General features: G+C 37.7%; 1 protein-coding gene across 1 annotated transcript in view; it reads left to right on the top strand.

Moving 5' to 3' along the window:
* The first annotated feature begins 10,259 nt into the window (after positions 1 to 10,259).
* Positions 10,260 to 27,206, top strand: part of LOC128735722 (uncharacterized) — a 46,842-nt gene continuing 29,895 nt past the window's right edge. The window contains exons 1-2 of the mRNA XM_053830208.1: positions 10,260 to 10,703; positions 10,768 to 10,924. Coding sequence (XP_053686183.1) covers positions 10,260 to 10,703; positions 10,768 to 10,924 — 601 coding nt within the window. The remainder of the gene's footprint in view (positions 10,704 to 10,767; positions 10,925 to 27,206) is intronic.

Here is a 27,206-nt window from a genome sequence, read left to right as displayed (position 1 = left end):
CCGTACCAGAACCTTAAGAACTAGGGCCTATGGATTCTAAAATCTAGATTGTGAAAATAGGTTTTAGAATTATTGTTAATAGTTTTATATTTCTTCACCGCGATTAACACGAAAGAATGCCTTTTTTAAACTTGGTTATAGTGATTTTAAGTCTTATAAAAGTATTATAAGTGGAAATGACAATTAAAATGCATTGATAGTACCGTAAGTTGATAACTAAAAAGACGAATGCTGTACGATAATAATTATACCAACAAACAATTTTTAATAAATAAATTTAAATCAAAAAGAACTAAAATCGAAGCAGGGCGCCCTATTTGTATAACGTCTCTGTCAACTAGATTAAAAATCATTTTGTGTGCTCAAACCTGGTTTTAAAAAATAATACCACAGAGAGCATACATCCAAGAAAAAGGTTTCTATTTGAATAAAACGTATGTCAAATTAGTTAAAAAACTACAGAGAAGTGTCACTAAAGGCGCACAAAATTCATCTTTATAATCCATATACACGCTAGACAGACCCAAGCTGTTGTCAGTAATGAAATCATTTAAATGGTTATCTGTTCTCTGTGTTAATAACGTAAAGTTTGACAAATCTAGCCATAAATTTCAATTTGTACCCAGTTAAACTCGTGCGAATCTTATTGAAAAAGCTATAATGAAATAAATTTCAATGGAATAATCACCATGCTTTCTCAATCGGGCCAAGTAGTCGAAACGATTGTATAGGGTAAAAACAGAGATTCTCATAATGAATACGAGAAAATTCCATCAGCAAATAAATGGAAACTACTTTTTTGATCAACATCAATTCCAAATTTTTGCAACCTCGTTTACAACAGAAGCAATAATTTGAGGCCATTTGTTACTATTTACCAACATTTCGTGCAATTCTAAGTGAACCAGGGTTATGGACGAATTTTTTACTATAAGATAAAAAATGACTACCTATTTTGCGATATACATATAGGTAGGGTTTATTTCTAATTCCCGTCGTAGTAAGTAAAGCCATTCTAATTTTCATCATTTGCTGGATGGATTTAATGAATACTCCAAAAGTTCTTGTGCTAATTTTACTAAAACACACTTACCTTCCGATCCGTGAACTTTGAAATCACTGAAAAACGATTATTAAAGCATTTTATTCAAATTACGCAACTGACTTTATTTCTTAAATTCGTCGTACCGTTTTGAAATCCGTCCATCAAAATTTTTCATCGTCCGAACTAAAAATCACAACAATGTGTACGAAGCCCACGCGTATGTACTTGTGTAGGACGTGATTGACAAATGTTTTTCTGCAAAATTTCTGCAGGTCAGGCAAGTTTTCCTGGCTGTGGAATAACGACCATACGTTGTGTGAGTTATTTTCATTTATGAATGACGGAAATTAAAACGATTAGTCGACATTTTCTTCTTCGTCGCACGAAAAAACGTAGGAAATTTGGCTGGTAGGACTTCTTTAATGATAAAAAGCATTTAAATAGATCTCGGTTCAGTTTGATTGATCGCGTATGATAGACAACAAATTCAAATATTAAGGAATAACTAGTTTTGCATTGTGTGTCATAAAAATGCTGATATTTTTAATATGTTGAATAATGTTGGATAGGACGGGAATAGGCAATTACGACGAAGCAGCAACATACCCTATATTCTTTTGGAGCGCAAGCGAGCCTCATAAACGCCTGCATTGCCACACCACATTAATTGAAATGAACTACAAATCTCAGTTATTCATCCCTGTGTTCATGATGGAAGACGGTGGTCGGTGGATGATATTAGCTGTACACAGTAAGGAGCATTGGCAGTTTTTTTCTGGATATGATAATATGATATGATAATTTCTGGATATACCGCACTTCCCACCAAACTGGACTCTGCAGTTTGAAAGTGCGACTGCACCAAACTGCGATCAACCTGCGACCAATTGAAATCACTGTAGTAAGAAAGAGAAAGAGCAATAACGACAATGTTGCTGTTTCGTTCCGTCATATACATTGGTATTGGGGAAAATAGTCCAGATTTAGCTGCCAGGCACAATACAGTGGGTAAAATGGCTCTTTTGTGTGAGTGGCTCTGAACCGTCCATTTTCTGCCGCGAACCGATTCATATGCTCAGTGTTAAGTCAGACAGAATGAAGTGACAAATTTCTGATTTCGAGAAAAACGCATTCAAAGTTTGCTGTGTTCGAAATCATCTAATAAGGCCATTGCAACTCATATTTAAAGTTTTTGTCACCCCCCCTTGGAAATTGGCTTAAAAAATCGGGGGGCAAAAAAATAATTTGTAGGATATGAGTCAAATTTCTTTTTATAAAATCAATTATCGGTGGGCTCTACAGTCTGAAAAACTCGAAAAATGAGTCTCCGAGTTGAATTAACGCTTCTAGCACGAAACAGAAATGGAAATTCGAACAATGGAATTTCCGAAAATCGTCCAAAAAAAATTTCCTTCGTTTTTGTCTTTTTTCGTATATTTTTGCATAGAAAATAATAACGAATATATTATAAGCAAGAATAGATTCGGTTTTCACGTTTGAACCTTAAATAAAAATTCTTAAAATTCATGTTTTGTTTTGCTCGATTAAAACATTCACTTTGTGTTTTTTTCGCCCCCCCCCCCCCTTCAGTGGCCGAACACCGGAAGGACAAAAACTTTATAAAATATTTGTAATGGCCTAACTCTGGCTGTTTGCAACATTTATGTAGTCTGATTAGTGTAAAATGTTGCTTGGAATATTCTTGATCGTTTCCGGTCATTAACACATTTTTTTAAATTTTGCGAATTGGTCCGGTGTGTTTTAAAATCATATGATATCCCGACAAGCAATCGAGGTGAACAGGCGAGTCGAGCAGTTGGGTCGAGCAGTCAAGCAGTTGAATCGAGCAGTCGAGTCGAACAGTTAATTCAAGTAGTCGAGTCAAGCAGTTGGGTCGAGTAGTCGAGTCGAACAGTCGAGTCGAACAGTCGAGTCGAACAGTCGAGTCGAGCAGCCAAATCGAGCTGTTTAGTCGAGCAGTTAAATCAAGCTGTTCAATCAAGCAGTCCAGTCGAGCAGTTGAATCGAACAGTCGAATCGAACAGTTAATTCAAGCAATTGAGTCGAGCAGTTGCGTCGAGTGTTTAAGTCGAATAGTTGAGTTGAGCAGTCTAGTCTAGCAATCTAGTCGAGCAGTACAGTCGAGCAGTTGAATAAAGCAGTACAGTCGAGCAGATGAATCGAGCAGTTGAGTCGAACAGTTCAATCGAGCAGTTGAGTCGAGTAGTCCAGTCAACCAGTTTAATCGAGTAGTCTAGTCGAGAAGTTGAATAGAGCTGACCAGTTGAGCAGTCGCATCGAACAGTCCAGTCAAGCAGTTCAATCGACCAGTTCAGTCGAGCAGTTGAATCAAGCTGACTGAAGTTTTTAGAGCGTCTTAGTAGAATACGAAACCTGGAAATTAAATAAATAGAAAACTTATCCTTATCCAATTTAATTCTACTATGAATATTTTATTCTTGACAGATACGTATTTCGTCTACGACTTGCAGGCTTCTTCAGTGTCTGTTTTCGAACTAACAGACACTAAGGAAGCCTGTAAGTCGTAGGCGAAATACATATCTGTCAAGAATAAAATATACATAGTAGAATTATAATTCTACTATTAAATTCGTAGAATTAAATTCGATAAGTTTTCTTTTAATTTAATTTCCATGAATCAAGCTGTCCAGTCAAGCAGTCGAATCGAACAGTCCAGTCGAGCAGTTCCATCGTGCAGATAGTCGAGCAGTCGGGTTGATTCCATTTGGCCGGCCGCCAGCACAGCTAGGGCTATATGGGAGCAATCGGGTTGAGTAGTAAGTCGTCCAGTCGGGTCGAGTAGTAAGTCGACCAGTCAGGTCGAGCAAATGTGTCAAGCAGTCGAATCGAGTAGTTAAGTCGAGTAGTCCACTCGAGCAATTAAATCGAGCTGTTCATACGAGCAGTCAAGACGATTTGTCCAATCAAGCAGTTGAGTCGAGCAGTCGAATCAAAAAGTTCAGTCGAGCAGTTCAGTTGAGCAGTCCAGTCGAGCAATCAATTCGAGCAGTCTGATCGACAAGTCCAGTCGAGCAGTCTAGTCAACCAGTTGAGCAATCGAGCAATCCGGCAGACGACCAGTGAGGTGACTGAGAATACAACCCATTGCTACGAAAGTATGACGTCCTGTCAGGGGCCTATTTTTAGTTACCGATAAGCCTCTCATGACGTCCTATCAGAGACCTGGTTTTGGCTACAGACAAGCCTCTTATATATATAGATTAAGATTATTTTTGTGCTTAACGTAAGAACACTAAACATCGAAAAACAAGACACAGTCACAGTTTTGACATAGTCAAAACATATTTTATTTTTTTCTTGCTTTCGCAATGACTTACTTAATTGGCCTAACGTCTTATGACAAGGCCTGCGTAGCATAATTTCTCCATCTGTTTAGGTCCATGGCAACTGATCTCCAGTTCCACGGGCACTCAGTGCTCGCCAGATCTCGCTCCACCTGGTCTTGCCACCTCGCTCGCTATGCCCCTCTTCGTCTTGTTCCTACCGGATTTGATGCGAAAACCATTTTAGTTGTTTATTTTAGTTTAGTTTAGAAAACCAGGATAGTTGTCCGGCATTCTAGCAACATGTCCTGCCCAACGTATCCGGCCAGCTTTAACCACTTTCTGAATACTTGGTTCGCCGTAGAGACGCGCAAGCTCGTGGTTCATTCTTCGCCTCCATACACCGTTCTCTTGCACTCCGCCAAAGATGGTTCTTAGCACCCGCCGTTCGAAAACTCCGAGTGCTCGTAGGTCCTCTTCTAGCAGTGTCCACGTTTCGTGCCCGTAGAGGACAACCGGTCTAATTAGCGGTTTGTACAGTGAGTGTGCACTTTGTACGGGGGCTCAAATTGTTCGACCGCAAGTGTTTGTGGAGTCCGTAGTAGGCCCGACTTCCGCTGATAATACGTCTTTCGCAATGAACACAAATCAAAATGATTTTTTACAAAATTTTAATCTAAATCATAATCTAATTGTTACTCATAAACCGCCTAATGAAATGTTTACCAAGACCTCTTTGAATATTCCTTCAATTAACATTAATCCCATTAGAAACAAAGTTAAGGGATTAGAATTATACATATCTACTTATCAAGTCTACTTCTATATCATTTGCATTACAGAGATGCGGTTGTCTTCTGCAGATTTTTTATATATGCCACCTGAACGACTATGTTGAGGTATGCTGTCCGAGAGCTTTGAGAGTCGGTGGTGGTGCATGTATGTTCATTCATCGCTCGGTTGTCTTTGAGACGCTAATTATGGAAGAGTTTCTTGAGTGAAGTTTAATAGTAGTTGCACTTCGATGCCAAAAAATTAAAATAGCAGTTGTTTATAGGCCCCCATATCCTGAATTATCAGTAAGTATTAACTTTTTCGATAACTTATTAAGGCCGCTCTACACCTTCTGTGAACGTGAACTAACAAAACGTTTAATATTTAAATAATTTGCTTAAGTCAGCTCGTATATACTTCGAAGCGCCCTTGAATCATAGAATAAAAATCATACACCAGAAAACCGTGTTAACGTTTAAAATATACGAAAATATTAGGAGTAATTCATTTTTCGAACGAACGATAAAACTTCACGATGAAATCATCGTGGTGTCGATCTCACCTCATTTCACTAGACGTGTTAACAGTGGAAGGCCGTTTTACAGTTAGTTTTCCGCGCCGCACTTCATTTTGAACGAGCGTAATGTGGAATTACTTATTTCGCGTACGTTGTTGGGTTTACACAAAGAGTGAACGTTTTCAGAATGCCGCGACATATTCGGAAGCGAATGTCCCACCCCATTGGCAGGCAACCATGTTTTCGCCACCAACATCTCGTGTGTGCGAAAATGAGATAGCATTTCACCACTGCGTTTCACTCAACTGCCAGCAGTCTGATTTGGGCCTGTTGTTAAATTTTGAGCCTGGGACATCCTCACACTGTCACTCATTGCAGCTCAATATAGAGATGTCATTAGGATGGAATGTCCACTGTGAACAACAGTGACATTTATATTCACCTTGTTTCATGTTTATGTTCGCTGGCGCGTTTACACTTCCAATAAAGTGTGGTAAATTTGGTTCCGTTATGGTTTCATCGTGAAATTTTATTGCTATTTCGGAAATTGAATAAATGCCAATATTTCAGAATATGTAGGTATGAAATGGGGAAGGCAAACAATAAAGCGCCCAACACAACTTTTGCTATCTCAAAGCCCTACCTAGCGCCTCCACGCGGCCATACCCGGTAATGCTCTATTGAGTAACTAAGCTAGGAGGTGCGATGCCGCGTGGTTCCCGGCTGCCTGATTTCAAAACTGCGATTTTGGGCAGACGGCTGAGCCACACGTCCAGGTAACCCAAGCAACAATGCGAGTTTTATTGTACTCTTATTATGGGTTCCAAGACCAATTTTGGTCTTAAATGCCATCATAAGAATGTAATAAAACTCAAATTGTTACTTTGGGAAGCCAAATATATTATTCTAATAATTTGTTTTGTTTTAGCTCATCAAGCACCTCCTACTGTATAGTGAAAACTTTGGCCGTGACAAGTTTAAATAATCCACATGGATATCAGAATGAAGAATTAAATTATTGGATATTAGATGTACTGATGGAAACTGATTGAAATGACGCAATTATAATTCATTCGACGGATTGCTGGTGAGATTGTTCTATTTTGCCCATATATGCTCCATTTCATTTTATTTTTACGCTTATATATTCATATTATATTCATATCGTATATTACTGGGTACATGACCAACTATGAAAATTGCGTGAGTTTTTACGCATCCTCGTAAAGTAGGTGTTCAACTAACGTACCCATTTCTACAAACGTAAGGACATGGCCAGGTGTATGGTGTACTTACGGGTACACCTAGGGTTGCCAAGTCTGAAAATTACAAAAACCGGCCGGTCAGTCCTGCCTTCAAAAAAATGCGGTGGGGGGGGGGGGTTGTGGCTGCATTTTAGAGGATTTGTCTGTAATGTGTAATGTGTTTTACAATCGCCGGTAGCATGTAACCGGCATACAGAGAAAGTGGGAGTCGGTTGACAGTTTCTCGTGTAAATTATTGAAGATAGCTAGTTTTTGAGTGACAACTACCCAGTAAACCATTTGGTTTGTATATCTCGATTGCAACTGAGGTATACGAAATCATATCTGAACGAAAAAGTTATATTTCACGCCATATATGTATATGTACGAACATATCATATCACGAACATATATGTACCAAAGTGGAGGCGATATACGTGCGAAAATTTTGACAACTATTTGTAATTCTATTTTGCGCAGTTTTTATAACACGCAACCAAATACTTCTGAATATATGATTAAGATATAATCAAATATTGCAATTGTCTATTCTGCTTTATAATTCAAAGTCATGAATTGTATATGAAGACACGCACGACTGCAAAGCAACTTATTGTTCACTTCGATTTGACATACTCTAATCATTATACAATTCTAATGTGAAATTGACATGAAAACGATTTAATGTGAACTTTCTATTACGATTTTGTGTTATCTTTTTAGCTACTTCTGGCGCTGGTGGACAAGTTAATGTATATTACCGCCTGAAGCAAGGTATTATCACTGCAAGACTAGCTATCGTCAATGACCCACTGTTCAGGATTGCTAATAAATTTATCAGAAAATTTAACAAACAAGGCAAAAAGTACAAATCCGGCTTCATACGTCGGAAAACCGGCCTTTTTGCCGGATTGACCGGCCACCGGCTTTGCAAGTGAAAAACCGGTCGGGCCGGCCAAAAACCGGCCACTTGGCAACCCTAGGTACACCATATCAGCCACCCGTGGTGTGTACGGTTGTCTATGCTATGCTATGCTATGCTATGCTATGCTATGCTATATTTCAGAATATGTGCAATGTGTACTTTTTTCCAGCATCATCCTAGTGAGATTCGGATTGCATATGTAAATTGACGAGCGAGTAACGCCTTAATGAAAATTCGTTCACGTTCATGTTCACTGAAGGTGTAAAACCACCTGTAAACACTACGGTGAACATGAACAACGAGAGGAGGTGAATATAAATGTCATCGCAGTTCACGGTGGCGCTGTTTTCTGAATAATTCGCGACATTCTGAAAACGTTTGCTCAATGCAGAAAAAAGTTTTGGTTGTGTTTACTGCGTCAAATTTCACGGTTTTTGTTTCTTGAAATCAAATCTTGTGTGTGATCGATTATTTGGATATAATCAAGGTTGATTATGATCTACCCGATCATGAATCCGAGACCGAATTGGAAATGCCGACAAGAAAACGTAAAATTTCTAATGAAACGAATAAAAGGATGTAGCGAATGTGGTAAAAAACGTATCTTTATGAAAAAACCAACAGGAATTATCGGAATGTCGTAAAATAAAGTTCCGCGCGGAAGGAAATTGCGAAATTTATGGCAGTATCGGGTAAGTTGTATTAATAAAATAACGATATAAAACTTAAACATATTCCATCTCTTTTGTTTAATTTTTAGTTCCTGAAGCAACGTTACTACTAACAGAAGGCTAAACGGGTAAAGTACAAGAGCGTAGATGTTGCGCCGGATGAGGATGATTTTCCTGACGATATATCACTGTTGGACGAATTATCATTTTTGGACCAGAATGCAGTAGAAAGGCTTAGAGAGACGGTAGCTGTGGATGGAGGTAGTCACTAGCCAGTTTGTACCACCAGAAGAAAACCTGGAATCGAGCACATACAACTATACGACTAAGAAGAAGACGACTAAGACGGATCCGGCCTTAGAAGCTACGCAGATGGTTTGCCATTCTATAAATTCTTATATACAGAAGCGGTCTGAGAATCACCGTCAGCTCAAGCATCTGCATATATGGACAAATCTGGAGAATTTGTTCGAAAAGTTGGACAAAGACACCTCGTATTATCGACATGAATTATAAATTCATTTCGACTGCTTATGAGGCAGTTGTGCGAAATCGAGATAATTAATCACCATCATCATCATTGTTATTGTCATCATAATCCTTATCAACATGATAATCATCATCATCGAAGAGCAGGATGGCAAAACATTTGATTTGAAGACATCACTGATTACAACCAGACGTATTAGCAAGGTGTCCAGGTTAATCTGCAGCGCTGTTCGTAGCTTGGCAGCCGAAGCGAGTCGTTCCTTGATAACCTTCTGAGAGCTATGTAGGCGAATGAAGCTCCTCTCCACCGCCTCGTTTTGGCTGGGCCAGTTTTGGCAATACGGGCTTCATACGGGTGCGCAGTATTCAAGATTGAATCGTACCAAGGCACAGAAGAGCGATTTCAAGTAATATAAATATTGTTGAAGTATTTGGCGATGCGCATAACGAGTCTCAAGTTTCTGCAAATCTTGTCGACAATGAACGAAACATACTGTTTGAATGTCAATTCTGAATTGCGTCAAGATCTTTGAGGGAATCTACACTTGATCTGTACACTTGATTGCCAGTATTCGAAGATTATCGGATTCAGCATGTAGTATCAGCATTCGTTTAGTATCAAACAAGGACAAGGAAACGTGAAAACGATTAAAATCAATTTTCAATCAAACCCGCATCTCAGTGGTAATGTTTTTTGTCAACAGAAAAACTCACTAGATGGACAAATTCTGCCTGCCGGCTACAGTTTTTCAGTGATATTGTTTATGATCTCGTAGATAAACACATAAAATGAACAAATTTTGCCTAATATTTAACATTAGGCCAGATTTGATTTAAGTCAACTAGCTTTTCTGTCGAATCGTGGCGACAGCAAGTCCGCCTACATACTTAAAGCCTACATACTTGATAACACTTTTTAGAAAACACAATACTCGTTGCCCAATAAGCACAATTTCGTTAAACATTCCCGGTGCCCTTCGTAGATAACCTACAAACCATGCGTGAATCACTTCTTAAGGAAATGGGAAATACCTCGAAACCAACCGAACCGCTATCCGCTGAAGGTAGTAAGGTCATGTGATACAAACAACCAAAACATCGGGAACATTTCCGATAACCGAACAGCGAAAAGTACATTTATATCGATTTCACCAGCGCGTCTTGGCAGTTCATATCGCTCTTCATTTCAGAAAAGTGAGTAGAAAATGGTGCTCATCAACATGTACGTTGATATACTTTTAATCGTATCAGCCATAATTTCGTGCGTAGTCGGCGATTTTGACCCAACCATGTGTATGAACTTGGAAGATGGAACTCCTGTGCCCAATCCTTTCGATTGTAACAAATTTTTTGTTTGTAAGGATGGGATGATCAGTGACAGCGAAGAAGGCGTTTGTCCAGCAAATTATTATTTTAACCCAAAAACCGGTGAATGTGATTTTCCGGAAAATGTAGATTGCGGTGATGCTGCGGCTCCTACGGAAACTACGGAAACTGAATCTCCGACAACTTCGTCCACTTCCTCTGCAACGAGCAGTACTCCAGTTCCATCCGAAGAATGTCCAGATGTGGATTCAGATGAACCTGTTTTTCTTCCGGTGGTCAATGAATGTAATGCCTACATTTTGTGCTACCAGAAGAAGAAACATATTTACAAATGTTTGGAAAATCTTTACTGGAACAATGATAAAAAGCAATGTGATTTAGCGTCCAATGTAAACTGTCAAGCGATGGTAAGTGGCGAAAATATTCAATTAGAAAATTAGATCATTAAATTCCGGTTTACATTTATTCCAGTCAGAAGATCCCTACGGATGTCCTCGCGAAGGAGTCGAATTTCTGCCTCATACGGATGACTGCAAAAAATATGTTTACTGTCGAGATGGGATTTCTCGCGTGCAGAGCTGTGCCTTTTTTCACGTGTATGACAAAGAACAAAAAATGTGCGTCATTGGTAACACTTGCACGTAGACAAATGTGATGACATTAGCAAAATCTGTTACTTGTTGTGAAGTAGAAGCAGGTGACCCTCGTACTGGTTTGGCAGATACTAAAAGCTTTGCTGTGTTACTAGAAAACACTTAAACAAACGGCACGCTCAATTAAATGTTTCCAAAATTCTATCTGCAATGATATTGATTCCCTAAATGTAGATAGTACCATAGTTTTAGTCAACTATCGATTGAAATTGTCTAGGTCTAAATATGGATGTCGAGCAGACACCAACTGTTAAATTGTTATTATTCCAAAATACTAAATTTTACTAATTTTACTAAATTACTAACAATAAATTTTAATAGCAAATACATGTATTTGTCGGGTAAAAATCAAGTTTCAATGACAGATTTATACATGTATTAACGGGAAATTAGCAGTCATTAACTTTTCGTCGGAGAACCCAATTTCGGAAGCAGTTTTTGGGCCCAACAGCGGCGTTCTATTTGTAGGGTAAGTGATCTTGAATGGCCCTATTTGGCGCTTTTTAACACCACCACTCACACTCCTGCTTAATAAACTCTATCCTTCAGAGAGCTTTTGAGTGATGGGCAGTATAAATTATACCGAAAAACCTTAAAAGCAGCCGTGGAATTTCGGTATGAGTTTATGTTCATCGATTGAGTTCAGCACGAATATATTGCCATGGGTTTCTGGTAGCACCCCGTAGCCCCTCAGGAGTTCGTGCGACTGCTATTTGCTGTTTAGGCAGGACATTTTTTGCATCTTTTAGGCAGGACGGTACTCAAGCAGCTCTTCAGCGGTGTACTGCATATTCTGTAAAGCCTTAATGGAAAGTTCATACTATATAGAAGAATAAATGAGTCCTGTTTACTGTTCCTGTTCCATGTGTTAAAAAAAAGTTTTCATTCAAAAAATCGAGCTATTTGTTTTAAAATTCATCAGTACGTAAGAGGGGGTTAACATTTTTAAGGTATTTGAAGATTTTACTGGTTTTACTGAACTTTTAAATACAGGGATACCTCGATATAAGACAATTTATGATTTCAAAAAGTTGTCTTATATCGAAATTGTCTTATATCGAAGCACGATTTTTTCAAAAAACAAATGTCATTGGCGGTCGCCAATTTGGCTCTGTGTTGTGTGTTTACATTTTTTGAAGTATTTATTATTGTTTGAACTATTAGTTTTTTACAATTTTTAGGGTTATTTTGAAATAATGAACATCTTCATGGCGCCGATATTGGCATGGAAAATTAGCCCTGGTATCGTTACTAGCTGTGTCAAAGGAATAGATTTGATATAAGACAAAATTGTCTTATATCGAATTGTCTTATATCGAGGTTGTTTTATAACGAGGCTGTCTTATATCGAGGTATCCCTGTACCTAAACTGAAATTACACATATTTTAGCATCATTTTATTTCAAACCAGAAGGGTTCCGGGTAGTAATACTCTATGGTGACTGCCAAAACACTGAAAAACAGCTACTTTTAAATACGCGGCTATAAAGCGGTTTTGGCTATAATTTTAATTTAATTTTAGAACATTTACGTTCAGAAATGATTAAAGATAAACATAAAAGTAAAATACAGTACAAAGACTTGATAAGTATGTCCTAAAATTCTTATTTAAAAATAGGTCCATTCAAGATCAGAATTCGGATTGGTCCATTCAAAATCATGTATGTAAAAGTATCCAGTATTCAGTCATTTAACAGTTGGAATAGACCAACTTTTAGAAACGATGAATTCATCACCAATTAAAATATTGATGAATATAAAAGGGAACCATTTTATTTCCTCGTTCAATGGGAGGATCGGAAAGGGGGTTTTTCCAAGCCAATTCTTTCCCAAATACATGATGAAATATGTTAATCTTTCTTAATACTGATAATTCGTCGACGCGTGACACCTTTTCGCGACTGTCTGTCTTTCCCGCCCATGCGCAGATACTCTGATTTATACATAATGTTTATAATATTAAAAAAAGTATAAATTTTGGAAGAAATTTTCTAGGACACGTTGTAACTATATTAGACAGAGACTTAAAGGTTCAGTTTGTATGAAAATTGCGATCAATACAGTTATATTTGAGTAGATATTGAGTCATAACCTTAAGGTATCTGTCTTTACCGTCCTTCCCCTACATCATAAAGGTTGAAATAGTAATGAATGACCAGTCCACAGATTATATTGCAATAAATATGATTATGCGTAGCTTAATGCTGGATGCTTAAAGCTTGACATGTTTCAATAATCTTACTTTAACTCGCTTGTGGCTTTTAAAAGGTGGTTCTACAATTGATGAAGGGACGGTAGGGGAAAGAAATGAAAATTTTTTGGTGAAGGAGAGAAGATCGGAAAGGAGGGGGAGGGGGATATTGGTAGCTATGCTTGACAAGTAGTCATTTTGACTCCTACCTTTTGTCCAATGCTGGAAGGTGCATGAGTCGAACCAAGCTATAATCTGAGATTATAACCGGATTTGAATCCACAACACCCGCCAGGGCATGTGGTTCGCTGGTACTTGTACCTTTGAACCATAGAGGCGCTGGACAAAAGGAGACCGCAAAATCCACTTCTCAAGAATAGCGACGAGTTTGGTTGGGTTATCGACACATATTGTGCCCTTCCTACATCTATTGCAGAATTACCACCGAGCGAGAAATTTAAATCTAACTCGTTTTTACTTTCAGGACGACGACACTATGCCGGCCCTTACGTCTTGCAAGGTACTACACGTGAGACGTGACGTTGTTCGTCTGTCAGCATGTGTTAGCCGCGATTTTCGGCGCGGGTTTTCGAGGGAAGGCCTCGTTCCTATGAAATAGACTAATCTCAAGTTTTTAGTCATGCGGTCATACATATAGCAGATTATAGCTTGGTTCGACTCATGCACCTTCCAGCATTGGACAAAATGTAGGAGTCAAAATGACTACTTGTCAAGCATAGCTACCAATATCCCCCTCCCCCTCCTTTTCACTCTTCTCTCCTTCACCAAAAAATTTTCATTTCTTTCCCCTACCGTCCCTTTATCAATTGTAGAACCATCGTTTCAAAAAATATTAATATATATGTATGACCGCATTTCAAGGTCAAGACTAAAAACTTGAGATTAAGCTTTTAAAAGGGCCATTGGTTACAAATAACATTAAAGCCAAAGTATGTTCATCGCAAATATGACGTGCCATTCTAATGTCCTCTTTTGACATGAATGGCAACAGGCACGTAAGTTAGCGGCGTCGATTCACTGTGTCTTGCTCCGAGAAGGTTCTACTAGTTTACTTTCACAGCTTACCGCTTGTTACATAGAAGAAAATATGGCACATACGCAAAAATTTCTGTTTTATTTGTATGAGAGTCCTTATCCACAGGGGTGAGGGGTCTCAAACCATCATAAAATAAATTCATACCTCCAAAAACCACATGTCTCACATGCTCTCTACTCACATGCCAAATTTGGTTCCATTCGTTTGATTAGTTCTAGAGTTATGAGGAAAGCTATGAGGAAACTATGCTCGTATGCAAAATACAGACATTTTGGGACCCTTCAACCCATTTTGTACGATAATTTTCCCAAATACAAAGTTAAAACTCTTACCATGTCACGCATTTCCACTTGCCAATCTTTACAGTGGACTTCGGAATAACCACATTTATCCACTTAAACTTCTCACATATTTTGGCCGAAGTTTTTGGGCGTGGTAGTCGGGATTCAGCTGCACACGCTGCCGAAGTACCAGGCAGAAGACTGGACTGCACTGGTCTCGATGAACTTGAAGCAGCGTCATCACATGGCTCCCAGTCAGAGTCCTCTACATCATAATTTTGGTCATCACCTCTTTTCGGTTCACTATCATCTGGCTCTTCTTCTTGGATGATACTCAATCTACGCCGCTGTGTAGATTTGTCTACTTTAACTGTGCTAATACGCTTCATATCGATTGAAATTTTCTTGAACACGCGACCGGCTTGTTTTGTTGACAACGGTTTATACACTTTTGCAAAAAATTTCACAACGCGCAACTTTCCCGCCACGGCACTCGAAAGATATCCTCATTTTTGTATATACAATTATGATTACTGCAGTCACAAATGCACATATACAGCGCATCATATGTATAATCGAATAAACCCGAATAAAAATGTACCGTGACCGCACATAATTGCGATCAGCTCCTAATTCCGATCACTCAACCTAAATGGTCAATTTTTAGAAAATTGAGCCAAAATCTGTAGTAAATGAGCACGCTTAGTTATTGTGCTATGTGTTTATGTGTCAGTTGTTGAAAAATGACTGCCTTTGGCGCATCATGCACTTCAAAATAAATTAAATTCGACAGGCAGAAGCAAAAAACGCCATCAAAATGTATTTTCTTAGCCGAAGTGCTAAGCGCACGATCAAATTTGCTAAGATCATAACAGCGTGAAAACATATTACCTTCTTCGGTATTCTATGATAACTAATAGATACAAGCATATATAACCGATCTGTATCAAATTTGGCTGAAAAAATGCTGTATTTGCGGAATTTATTCCATTAAAGTAATTGATCGGAATTATGAACATAATTTTTTTTCTGCTTCTAATTCCGATCACTATATCAAAGTTATAAACTGGCAAAATGCAAGCTAACGAAGTCACTATTTGTATTTTAGGATTGATTGCAACATGATAACATGGTAGGATTATCGAAATTTTTTGACGTAGGACTACGTCTTACGGCAGGGTGTCAACCAAAATTTGGCGTTAAGCCACCGAAAGAATGAAAGATTGTTGAAGAATGAAAGATTGTTGAAGAATGAAAGATTGTTGAAGAATGAAAGAAGTTGACCAGGACCGATGAAAATTGCAAAATGATGGCTGGAAAAAGCATGCTTAGGACAGCGCACTGTTCCTTGTTGTGCAACCTTATCAGGTCCCTGCGTGCTGATCAATACAGACACCGGCCACGTCCGAATGCGGGTCCTGGTGGGATAGGAAGGCATGTTAGTCCAATACTTGGTGCTAATAAAGACCAGGGAATCCTCTGCATTTTCACAAGCATCAAGCTTGTGGCTGCTGCTGATTCAAGACAAAGAAGCAAAATAAAGTTGCGTGTTTTTTGTTTACTACAGAGCACAGTATTGCCTAGGTGCTACATTCCGATTTGATGGAATTTTGACCTTCTGTTTTTATACGACAGACTTCGTAGCCTGTAAGAATACGGGACAATTGTGCCACAAATCCTTTAACTCTTTCAGTCGAGATTCGAACATGTGACGTCTAGCTTCCTGATCAGATGATTCTAGCAAAAATCTTACAAAATTGTTGCTCAAGTTCTCAAGTTAGCAGCTCAAGTTATTTCTATCAAACTTTGTTATAGATGTTTCTACCAAGATTCTATCTCGTTCTGTTACTTATAAATCGCTTTGTCACAATTTGAATATACAGCAAGACAGAATACTGATTTTTGTTACTCATGTGGATATAAACTAGATAAAATTATATCATAATTTGATATATTTGTGATATGCCATGAGCAAATTTTGTTACAATTTCAACTGCTAACGAGACCAAGTTTATAACAAAACGCAAAGGATACTTTGTTATAAAATACTTATTATCTAGAACTCATCCTGTTATAAATTTGATATATTCATTTGATCGGGTTATTAAACCAGTGCTGTACCTCCAAGCCAACTGAAAGGCTCAGACGTTTTGCTTTTCTAACGCTGCAAACAAGCGACAGCGACAGCGCAGTTATGAACTATCTTATTAATGCGTGTTCTTTTAATATAACAATAACATATTATTTTGAGGACTTAAGTTTTCTCCTAGAACTTTGTTAAAAGCTGGATGCGTATAGCAAATTTCTATACTGAAGTACTCCGACATTGGCACTGGTAAAAATATTCGTTTTTGATATCACAAAATAGCTCACCTACCATAAATACGGTACAGCAAGATAATATTTTACGCTACACATATACCAATATGGTGAAAAAAGTTTTCTTTAATATTCGAGGTTTCTTTGTGAAAACCAGCGTCACGTAGTTCTACGCCAACTACGCGGTCATGTCTGGAACACAACCTTTCTGATATGATTTTTACTATTATTTATGATCAAAGCTTTATGAAAATGTCGAAGTGACCCAATTTTATAGTAATTGTAACAGTTGAACAAAGATCAAAGAAGAGGAAAGTTTTATAATCCGCTTGTCGATCTTTTGAGTACACAAATTTTATGAATATTAAGCTAATGATAATAATGATCATTAACGCAAGCAGAAGATAGGGGGGATTATCGTCAAACTACATAAAAGCAACACATTTGAGATCCATATGGTACGAGTTGACAAAAGTTTTTTTGCTTTAACAGCTCATCATGACGTGATCGGAATTAGATACACCTGTGATCGGAATTAGAATCACCCCTGATAATTGATGATCGGAATTAGGTGCACTGATGCATCATACTATGATGCATTTTTTTAACTTTCGGTAAATAATTTAGGCATTTTAGTATTTTTCCATGAAACATAATTGAAAATACTTGCTAAAGACACATACTGTGTTAATAAATATCAACGCTATATTTTTCAGTAGGGACTCAAAGATGAATCATGCCTTAGGTGATCGGAATTAGGTGCTTTCACGGTACAACGAAAAAACATTGTAATTCACTCTTACAAAACTTCAAAAAACCACAATGAAAAAGCGAAAAGCTGTGTAAAAGTAATACTAAAGTTACCATAAATATTGCTGTTTTCACAGTAAATTTCAACATAAACCGCAAATTTTACAACGATAAACGAATTTTTCGACTTTTTGCCATGCAAATAAAAACCAAAAACAGCGAAGATTGCAGTCTTTCCACAGTAAATTTTACATTGTTTTTTCAGTAAAGCTACAATGTAATTTAAGGTAAATTTTGTAAATAAAACAGCAGGTTTTCGGATGTTTCTTACAAAATAAAACGATTATTTCAATCACGACAAGCTACATTCTCAACAACATATTTATAAAAATATATATGAAAATATATTTTCCTGTCGATGATAAAGTTAGATGGGGAAATTTAACAACAAATGGGAAATCCAGCAAATGAGGAAAAATGACTAAGTAATTATTTACCGAAGTTTTCCGCCAGTTACATCCCCTACGTTGACGGCTGCCTGTGCAACAATATCAATACGATTAACCCTCAATTGATCAAACGGTTACACCTGTACTCTAAATTTAAAAACTTAGATCATTTTGGGTATCATTATGTGACCGGTCCAGCAGAACAAAGGGATGGAATCAGAGATCTCCACTGTTATCCGCCATGGCTTTTACTTGTCTCCAGGACAGGTTGGCAAAGCTGTGTTATCATGAACCTCTGGGCTAGGGCCCGAATGTTTGCTGTTATCAGTCGTTGATGACATTGACGATGGAGTTCCTCGTTGGCGATATCCAACAATAACATGAATCATGAAAATATGCATATCATCACGTCATGCAAATACTAAAATTCAATGATTTTGAAATTATACAAAAATTTGCTTTTAAATCCAATATTTTCCATTGAAAATTCATTTAGGTTACAATTTTTATTAAAAAATCAGAAAGGTTGTATTCGAGACACAACCGCGTAGTTGACGTAGAACTACGTTAGGCGCGTTTTTGCGAAGCAACACATTTTGGTATGTATTTTGTGTAATTTGTGACGCAAAAAAACAAATATTTTTACCAGTGCCAGAATCGGAGTACAGCCTGAATCCGTTAATTGGGTCACGACGGCACTTCAGCTGATTCTCTAATTGGGCCGACTGACAGTTGTTTGAAATTTTTAAACTTAAAAGTTCAATAGAATTTTGACATTCAAGTTGGAGCATGGCCCAGCTAACGAAAACCCAATTAACGAACCGTATCTCCCTCACGCACCCAGCTATTAACAAAATTCTCTCGTCAATATAAAACACTATTCACATAGGGTTTTTTTCTAATTCCCGTCGTAATAAGTAAAACCATTCAAATTTTCATCATTTGTTAGATGGATTTAATGAATACTCCAAAAGTTCTAGTGCTGATTTGACTAAAACACACTTACCTTCCGCTCCGTGAACTTTGAAATCACTGAAAAGCGACTATTAAAGCATATTATTGAAATTACGCAACTGACATTATTTCTTAAATCCGTCGTACCGTTTTGAAATCCGTCCATCAAAATTTTTCATCGTCCGAACTAAAAATCACAACAATGTTTACGAAACTAACGCGCATGTATTTGTGTAGGACGGCATGACAAATGTTTTTCTACAAAATTTCTGCAGGTCAGGCAAGTTTTCCTGGCTGTAGAATAAGGACAATGCCTTGCGTGAGTTATTTTCATTTATGAATGACGGAAATTAAAACGATTAGTCGACATTGTCTTCTTCGTCGCATGAAAAAACGTAGGAAATTTGGCAGGTAGGACTTCTTTAATGATAAAAAGCATTTAAATAGATCTCAGCTCACTTTGATTGATCGCGTATGATAGTCAACAAACTAAAATATTAGGGAATAACTAGTTTTGATATTGATATTTTTGACAATTTGTGTTGGATACGACGGGAATAGGCAATTACGACGATGTAGCCTACATATGTATTTTGATGATATCAAAAACTTGTTATGTTACATTACAATGGCTTGACTGTGCTACAGGTTGAGAAATCCAAATTTTTGCAGGTCGATAATATTTTAGATCGTTTTATTCATTTTAATGATTGAAGGCTACTAAGTACGTTAAAGTTGTTTGTAAAATGTTTTGTATCTTATACTGAGTCGACGGTCAAACAAAGATTAGCACCACTACGGATCCCTTCTGCCTTGTTTTCTCCATCATTTTGGAAAGAAATTAATGTTTGACTATTGAATAGTAAATAATTGCAGACAACTAACTGATGCAAAGCAGCAATTGAAACATTCAAAACTATTCTCGGATAAAAGAGTCGCTGATTTTCTTCACTTTGCTGCGTTACTTCACATGCAAAAATTCCAGTTCCGAAAAAATTCTTGCAGTACCAATTCGCGACTGCGAAAGCTAGAGATTTTTAATCCTGTTTGCACTTACACGAAAACCCCGTTGTCAAAGCTTGCGTGAAAACAAAAGCAAAAATACTTCCTTCACTGTTTTCTCACGCAAAAACCAAAAAAGTATTAGCAACTCGGGTCTTCGTAGTCGCGAATGTGAATACAATCTGGCATAAGGAAAGGGTTGCTGCTCACTTTTCTGTGACGTTTCACCTTCAGGACATCAATTTGAACTAGATTCAAGGTTTAAAAATAAACTAGGTTGAAAGGAAAGGGCAGTTTTATGCTTTAACAAAATTGTTTACTTTCAGGACATCAAACTGGACTAGGTTTGTCGCATTCATAAAAAGCTTTGTTAGGACGAGAGGACTTTATCATTCTTTTTGGCATACTTACCAAGCATAGATAGCAAATTAGTATAGCACTAAACGTCGTAGGAATCTTCGACCTATTGGGACGAGGGGGTTTTGTTGCTTTTTTTTTCTAAACATAAAGTAAACGAAATCACAGTAAACAGATGGTGTATTTAACAGTCGTCCCTGCCTGTGGAGCAATACGATCATAATGAAAATGTATGGGATAATTTGACCCTGAAACTATTCGGTAATTTTTGCTAATTAGTGTTTGAAAAAGAATGTTTTAATAGAAATCGCATAATTGCTGCATCTTTTATGAGTCGATCGGTATCTAAACCATGAATATCCATTCATAATTGGCAGAGCTGTTAGCATTCAAAATCTTTCATTCTCTCGTGACACTGGGTTGAATCCAAATTTTGGATTGACACCCTGCGGTAAGACGTAGTTCTACGTCGACGTCATTTATTTCGACATCAGTTTAAGATTCGCTTAAATTTCAGGTTTTGATAGCTCTGCCGACTTCGGGATGTCTGCCAACTTCGGCAGCTCCGCCGGCTTTGGAGTAGCCAGAGGTATAGCCAATGACCGTGGCGGGGTGACCAGTTTATACACTGGTGGCCCAGCCGACGAACGTGCCAGGCTCACTACTGGATAAACTTGTAAGACCACCGTTGCCCACCGTCGGGCCATTGGCCGGCCTTCTTCTCCATGGGTGGGAAGAAAAACCGGTGGTAGCTCAGGGTATATAAGCTGCCCACCATGGATGAAGACCGGCAGCTGCGCCTCCCGTGCCGGCGGATCTGTTACCTCCCGTGCCGGCGGTTGCACCTGCCATACCGGCTTCGGCTTCGCTGGTGTTGCCGTTTTTGTTGCTGTGGATGTAGGTTTAAACCATAGCGTCGACAAAACTGAAAAAAGAAATTTTAAAACCAAAATCAAAGGGGTTGTGTACAAGACACGACCGCATATATAGGTGACGCAGGACTCACGTAAGTCTCTTTGTATGCTTGTATTCGATTCTTCATGTATACATGCTATATGCAACATATATACCGTTTTGATTCAAACTTCGAACACTTAAGCTATGCTGAAACTTTCTTCAAAGAAAAATGTTCGAAAACATCTTTATTCTACTCCCATAAATGGTTTAATAGCATGACAATTTAATTATTTTCGTGTTAAAATGTTAAAAATGAGGATAAAATGTTAATTTATATTGAAAAACACTAAAAAACTGCTGTTCGGTTTTGATTCAAACTTCGAACACTTTCATGGTCGACATTCAAAGCTGGAATATTTCAGTCTCAGGCATCGAACACTTGTATTACTTTGAAAAGTATTAATGTTTTTAGGGTCTTCTTCTTCTTCAGCAGCATAGAGCCGGGGTGGCTCGTGCTGTTTCAAGCACTCGTCTCCATTCAACTCGGTCTTGGGCCACTCGTCGCCAATTTCCTAGTCGTCTCAGAAGTCGCAAATCGCTTTCGACCTGGTCGAGCCATCGTGCACGTTGGGCCCCCCTGTTCCTGGTGCCGGTGGGGTTGTTGAAGAGGACCGTTTTCGTCGCACTGTCGTCCGGCATCCTTACGACGTGTCCGGCCCACCGTAGCCTGCTAACTTTCGCTAGATGTACGATGGGAGTCTCCCCAAGCAGTGCCTGTAGCTCGTGATTCATACGCCTCCGCCACTCTCCGCTTACAGTTTGTACTCCGCCAAATATCGTCCGCAGCACTTTCCGCTCAAACACGGCAAGGGCGCGTATGTCCTCCGTAAGCAGCGTCACGGCTTCAAGTCCATAAAGAACTACCGGTCTAATAATGGTTTTGTACATTGTTAGCTTCGTGCGGCGGCGTATGCTTCCTGATCGTAGCGTTTTACGAAGGGCAAAGTAGGCCCGATTTCCCGCTTGGATGCGCCGCTGGTTCTCCTTACTAGTGTTGTTGTCCGCGGTCACCAGCGATCCCAAATACACGAACTCTTCTACCACTTCTAGTTCGTCGCCGTTTTTAGGGCCCATTCAACTTAAATAAGTGAAATTTCATCCTTTTTCTAAACACTGTCTTTTTAAATCCACCTAACAGTATGATTTAAATTTTTCACACAATAATTAGTTTCAATCCGTAGTTCTGTAGTCAATTGCTAATATTTTCAAACTTTATGTACCACATCTAAAGCAAGTTAACTTTGTACAGCTTTACAATGCAGATAATTCATTTTCCCGAAGGAAAATCCGGAAAAACCGGATATTATTCGTGGGTGTTCGAAATTTGAATCACACCTCAAAACGTGATTCAAACTTCGAACACTTTTTATTTATCTAATATCTTTGAAATAGGGTAGATGCTCCAGTAATGGAGGGATTATGTCGGGGGATAGTGTGTAAAGACAATTTGAACGCTCAATTTATCAGTTTCCAATTGAACCACCTGATAATATGGTGCACCATAGTGTTGGCTTTAAATACATACCAAAATTATACCATTCTGCTGGTTAATATATCTAAAATATTGCTTTTCCTGACATTAGTATGTGCTCCTAAAGTAGTGGTAATGTTCCTATAATAGTGGAAAATTTGCCTATAATAGTGGAATGTTGTTTACCGCCTTAGCAACGCTTGCAATGAGCATGGCAGCAGGTGGATAACAACGTAGGCATATTAAAATGCTATGGATTGTTATGAATTTCTTAAGCAATTGCACTCTATTGGACTGCTGAAAAGGAATTTGTAATTTTTGCACCAACATCTTGAATTTTAACTGTGTATCTTAGATAAAACTGTTAACAAATATATATTTAACAATAGAAAACGGAAATTATCTCAAAATCAGCCAAAATTATGATATATTTCGAGTTTCCACCACTACTGGTACTACCACAACTACTGGAGCATCTACCCTAATGCAAGAAATATTGTATTTTAACTATGCTTTAGTACATATATATCTTGCACTTACCTAATAATCGTGAAGTAGGGAGGTAAATGTTTTAAAATTGGTAAAATAATGCAAACGAAAAAACAGCTACTTTTGCACGAAACGCTAAGAGTATGCGAACGAAGTTAAAATCTGAGTTCTCACTCTTTTTCAGCGCCTGCTGATTTCTTACAAGGAGTCCTACAGTTCAATGTCATACCTCACCGGATCAAGGTGAGTTAAAATAGGTGATCTAGTTTTCATAGTTTGTAGAACAGAAGTGCGCGGAACGATTGGTTAGCAACCAACGACGTTGTTTATACATTCAACAGTTTCCGCTTTGAAAATTTCGGTGATCGTCAAGGGTTACCCAGCGGGGGTGAAAAACAAATTTGAACATCAGAAAACCTCTCTTGACTAACCTTGCACCGGATAGAGGACAGTCTAACGAACACGGTGGTGTGCAATAAGCATAATATTTTATCAAATTAGCGATACTAACGAGCATTTTATTCTGAAGTGTTCGAAGTTTGAGACTGTTCTAAGTTTGAATCAGAACGGTACATGCTACATGCGTTGTATGTAATATTTATCAAAGTAGTAACATTGCATACGTTCAATTCTCAAAAGATTGTCCATTTGAAAACAATTTAACAAAATTAAGAACAGAAACTATCACTTTCCTGCTACCTTACTGAAATTAAAGATTGTTTTTATTAACCATGGTTTCCCACGTTGAAGGGATTTTACCAATTCAATGCTATTTTATCAACAGCACTTCTTTTTACTACACTTCTAATGAAACGGCAAGCATGCGTATTCATGCAGAGCCGTGTTATAACCGAACACTACAGCTGTAGCACATTTTTCCAACACAGACATCAAATTCGCCGAGGTTTAATCGTCTCGCAGTAAAGAATTTGCGATCTGTAGGGACAACGTACTTGTGTCATTTTTTCTGGCACACTTTCCTAACACAGACATCAGATTGGACTAGGTTTAATCGCGTTCGTAAGAAATCTGTTGGCACGAGGGGGCTTTGTCACTCTCTCTGACGTACTTCCCAAGCAAGGACATCAAAATGGTCTAGGTTGAACCGCAGTGTTAAGAAATCTTGTTGAAATGAGGGAATTTTGTCACTTGTTTTGGCTTACTTCCCAAGCACAGATATCAAATTGGTATAGGTTTAGACCAATCACGAAGCGAGAACTCTGGTAAAACATTTTCAATTTTTCAATAGTTCAACATCAAGAATCCATACTTTTCTTCATTTGGGTCAATTCTTAGAAAATTTTCGATCGATTGGTGTAAGAATATTGAAAATCGATTGGAAAACCGTTGAGCTATTAGCGCTTAAAACCTCCCAAGTAGCACACGTTGTCACAATTGAGTCGCAGCGGCTGATATGCGACAAATTTAAATGTAAAAGTTCGGTTACAGTAACCTAAAATATAACAGGTAACCGAAATAGCGCAACTTATGTAACTAAATCTGGTTGCATTAACAGTTACTCAATAACCAATATGTAACATGTATAGTTACAAAATGGTTACTATTGAAGTTACACATAAACTGTAAATTGACTTTCAATTGGTGGCAAATTAGTTATCTTGTAACTTTTATTGCATAGCGAAAATGTAGCAGGTTTATTATTTCAATCTATGGCTGTCAACGTCAAGCAGTAAATTTAACTGTTGAATATAGAAGAGTGTATAAATTATTATTTCAACACAAATTTTAATGCAGTTTCAAATTTATGGTGAAATGCATGATTCTAGCTTTGAAAAATTCACGCGCTCTTATTTAATATAGCTTTTCGTTACTTACTTCTTTGGAAAGTTGATGTTTTGTAAATCAAATATAAAAATTTAAATTTAAATTTTTTGATTTTTTAAATTTATTCTTAGCAATAATGAATTAGTGGAGCATTCACCTAGAAACCATTAAAAATCAAGTTGTTTTCGCTATCACTTCTATCACAGTAAAATTCATAGCCATTTTGCCTTTGGTTCTAACTACTACACCATCGTCCTTGAAGTTTTGTATCGTTTTCGGCATATTGCATGCAATGATTTTAAGCAGCCATTGTTCATTGTTCACATTGTTGATATCGGAAAAAGGTATTTTTTAGTGATTGTTGTGAAAAGAAAGTGTTAATTTAATATCAAAGAATAGTTTCAGTTTGAATAAAACAGTTACCACCAGTGTTAATCATAGAAGGTTACATTTCAGTTACATTCTAGTTGTACGTAACCTTAGCCTTCGACCTGGTTACGGTATTGGTTATACGGTAACCAATATTAAATCTGTTGTAGTCACTTATTTCTTATGTCGTCATTTCTAAGTTACACTGTAACCTATTTTCATTGCCGGTTTCGTTTCGATGTAACTTGATCGTTTTGACGTTTGAGAATAATCATCATTTGTTTACTTAATACCAATGTCTGGGCGGAGAAGATTCCAAGTACCTTCAATTAAGTAAATAAACGCATTTACAAGAGCATTTCACAACCCGTGTACCAATTGTTTATCTTTACCATTAGCAATATTCTTCAGGTCTAGTTTTTCCTTAATCCGTTGTGTTTACAAGGAACAGTGAACAAATTGTTGCGAAAATGTTACTAGCCGACTTTTTTGACTTCGTAACTGCTCGTAACGGAAAATTAACTGTTTTGCGACCAGCAAGTTGATGACAGTTTGGAAAAAGGTTTCATTTGTGTCACTTGATAACTATTTGGTAACTCGTAACTGAAATGTGACTGTTTTGCGACGACCAAGTTGTTGACAGTTCGAAAAAAGGTTTAAATTTGGTCATTTGGTAACTACCTGGTAACTTTTTGAGATTTTTGTCACTAGAAAACTAAAAAGTAACTATTTTTAATTTTATGTAACCTAACTCGTTACAAGTATCCTAAATGTAACTGCTGTGCAACCTTTTTGTATTTTTTTATTTTTATGATTAGTTACAAGTGCTACTTGGGCTTTCATTTTTCGTGACGCTCGCATTTTTCGATTTTTTGGAATGACACCCTATCTCAAAACTTGCCGTAAGACGTAGTCCTACGTCAACGTTCTGTTTTTATACGACAGACTTCGCAGCCAGCTGTTAGAGTACAGGACAATTGCAGGCTCAGCTGCTACGATCCTATTGACTCGAACAGCCTCTCCCAGTCGAGATTCGAACATACGACGACTGGCTTATTAGGCCAGCGTCATACCTCGAAGCCAACTGGGAGGCACGGAGACCTTTCCCACCAAAATGATTAAAATCAATCGAGTGATTCGAAAGTAATGAATTTAAACCCTATTAAGAGGGAGAATCTTAAGTTGCCAAATAAAAATACAGTAAAATAAACAAAATAGACAAAAAATAGCACGTGTGATTTTATATGTCAGAATCATTCATGAACACAGAGATTTGCTTGTTTTTATCTAAGGCCGATCAAAACATTTGACAATTTGCAAACAATATTTGAAGTACGAATGTAGGACGTCTTATCCATTTGAATTATTTTAGATTTTTGAATCTCTGATTTGTCCAGTAAAATATATTTCGCTGACACATCGAGTCCGTCAATATTTACATAACTCTACACTTCATCGAGGGTCTCCCATGCTTTCAGAATTTTTTGACGTAGGACTACGTCTTACTTTAATAGGGTGGCACGTTGGAGAAGCAAAAATGACCGCGACACGACAAAATGATAGATTTTGAACGCTTATAGCTCAGCCAATGCTGAATATATTTTTATAATTTGCATACCATTCGAATCACAAAATATCAGCCTTTTGTATAGTTTTTATTAGAATATTGTATTTTGTATGTAACTCCTGAAATTTCCACGTAAATTTGAACAATTTTTCCAAATTCCCTACAGTATTTGTTCAATCGTCGCCATAGTTACCATATGAAATTGTTATTAATAACATACAATCAATTTAAGTGAGAAGTGAGTGATTTTGTGCATCTG

Source organism: Sabethes cyaneus, chromosome 2 (genome assembly GCF_943734655.1).
Source record: "Sabethes cyaneus chromosome 2, idSabCyanKW18_F2, whole genome shotgun sequence".
Lineage (NCBI taxonomy): Eukaryota > Metazoa > Arthropoda > Insecta > Diptera > Culicidae > Sabethes > Sabethes cyaneus.
This window is presented reverse-complemented; position numbering and strand designations above follow the sequence as displayed.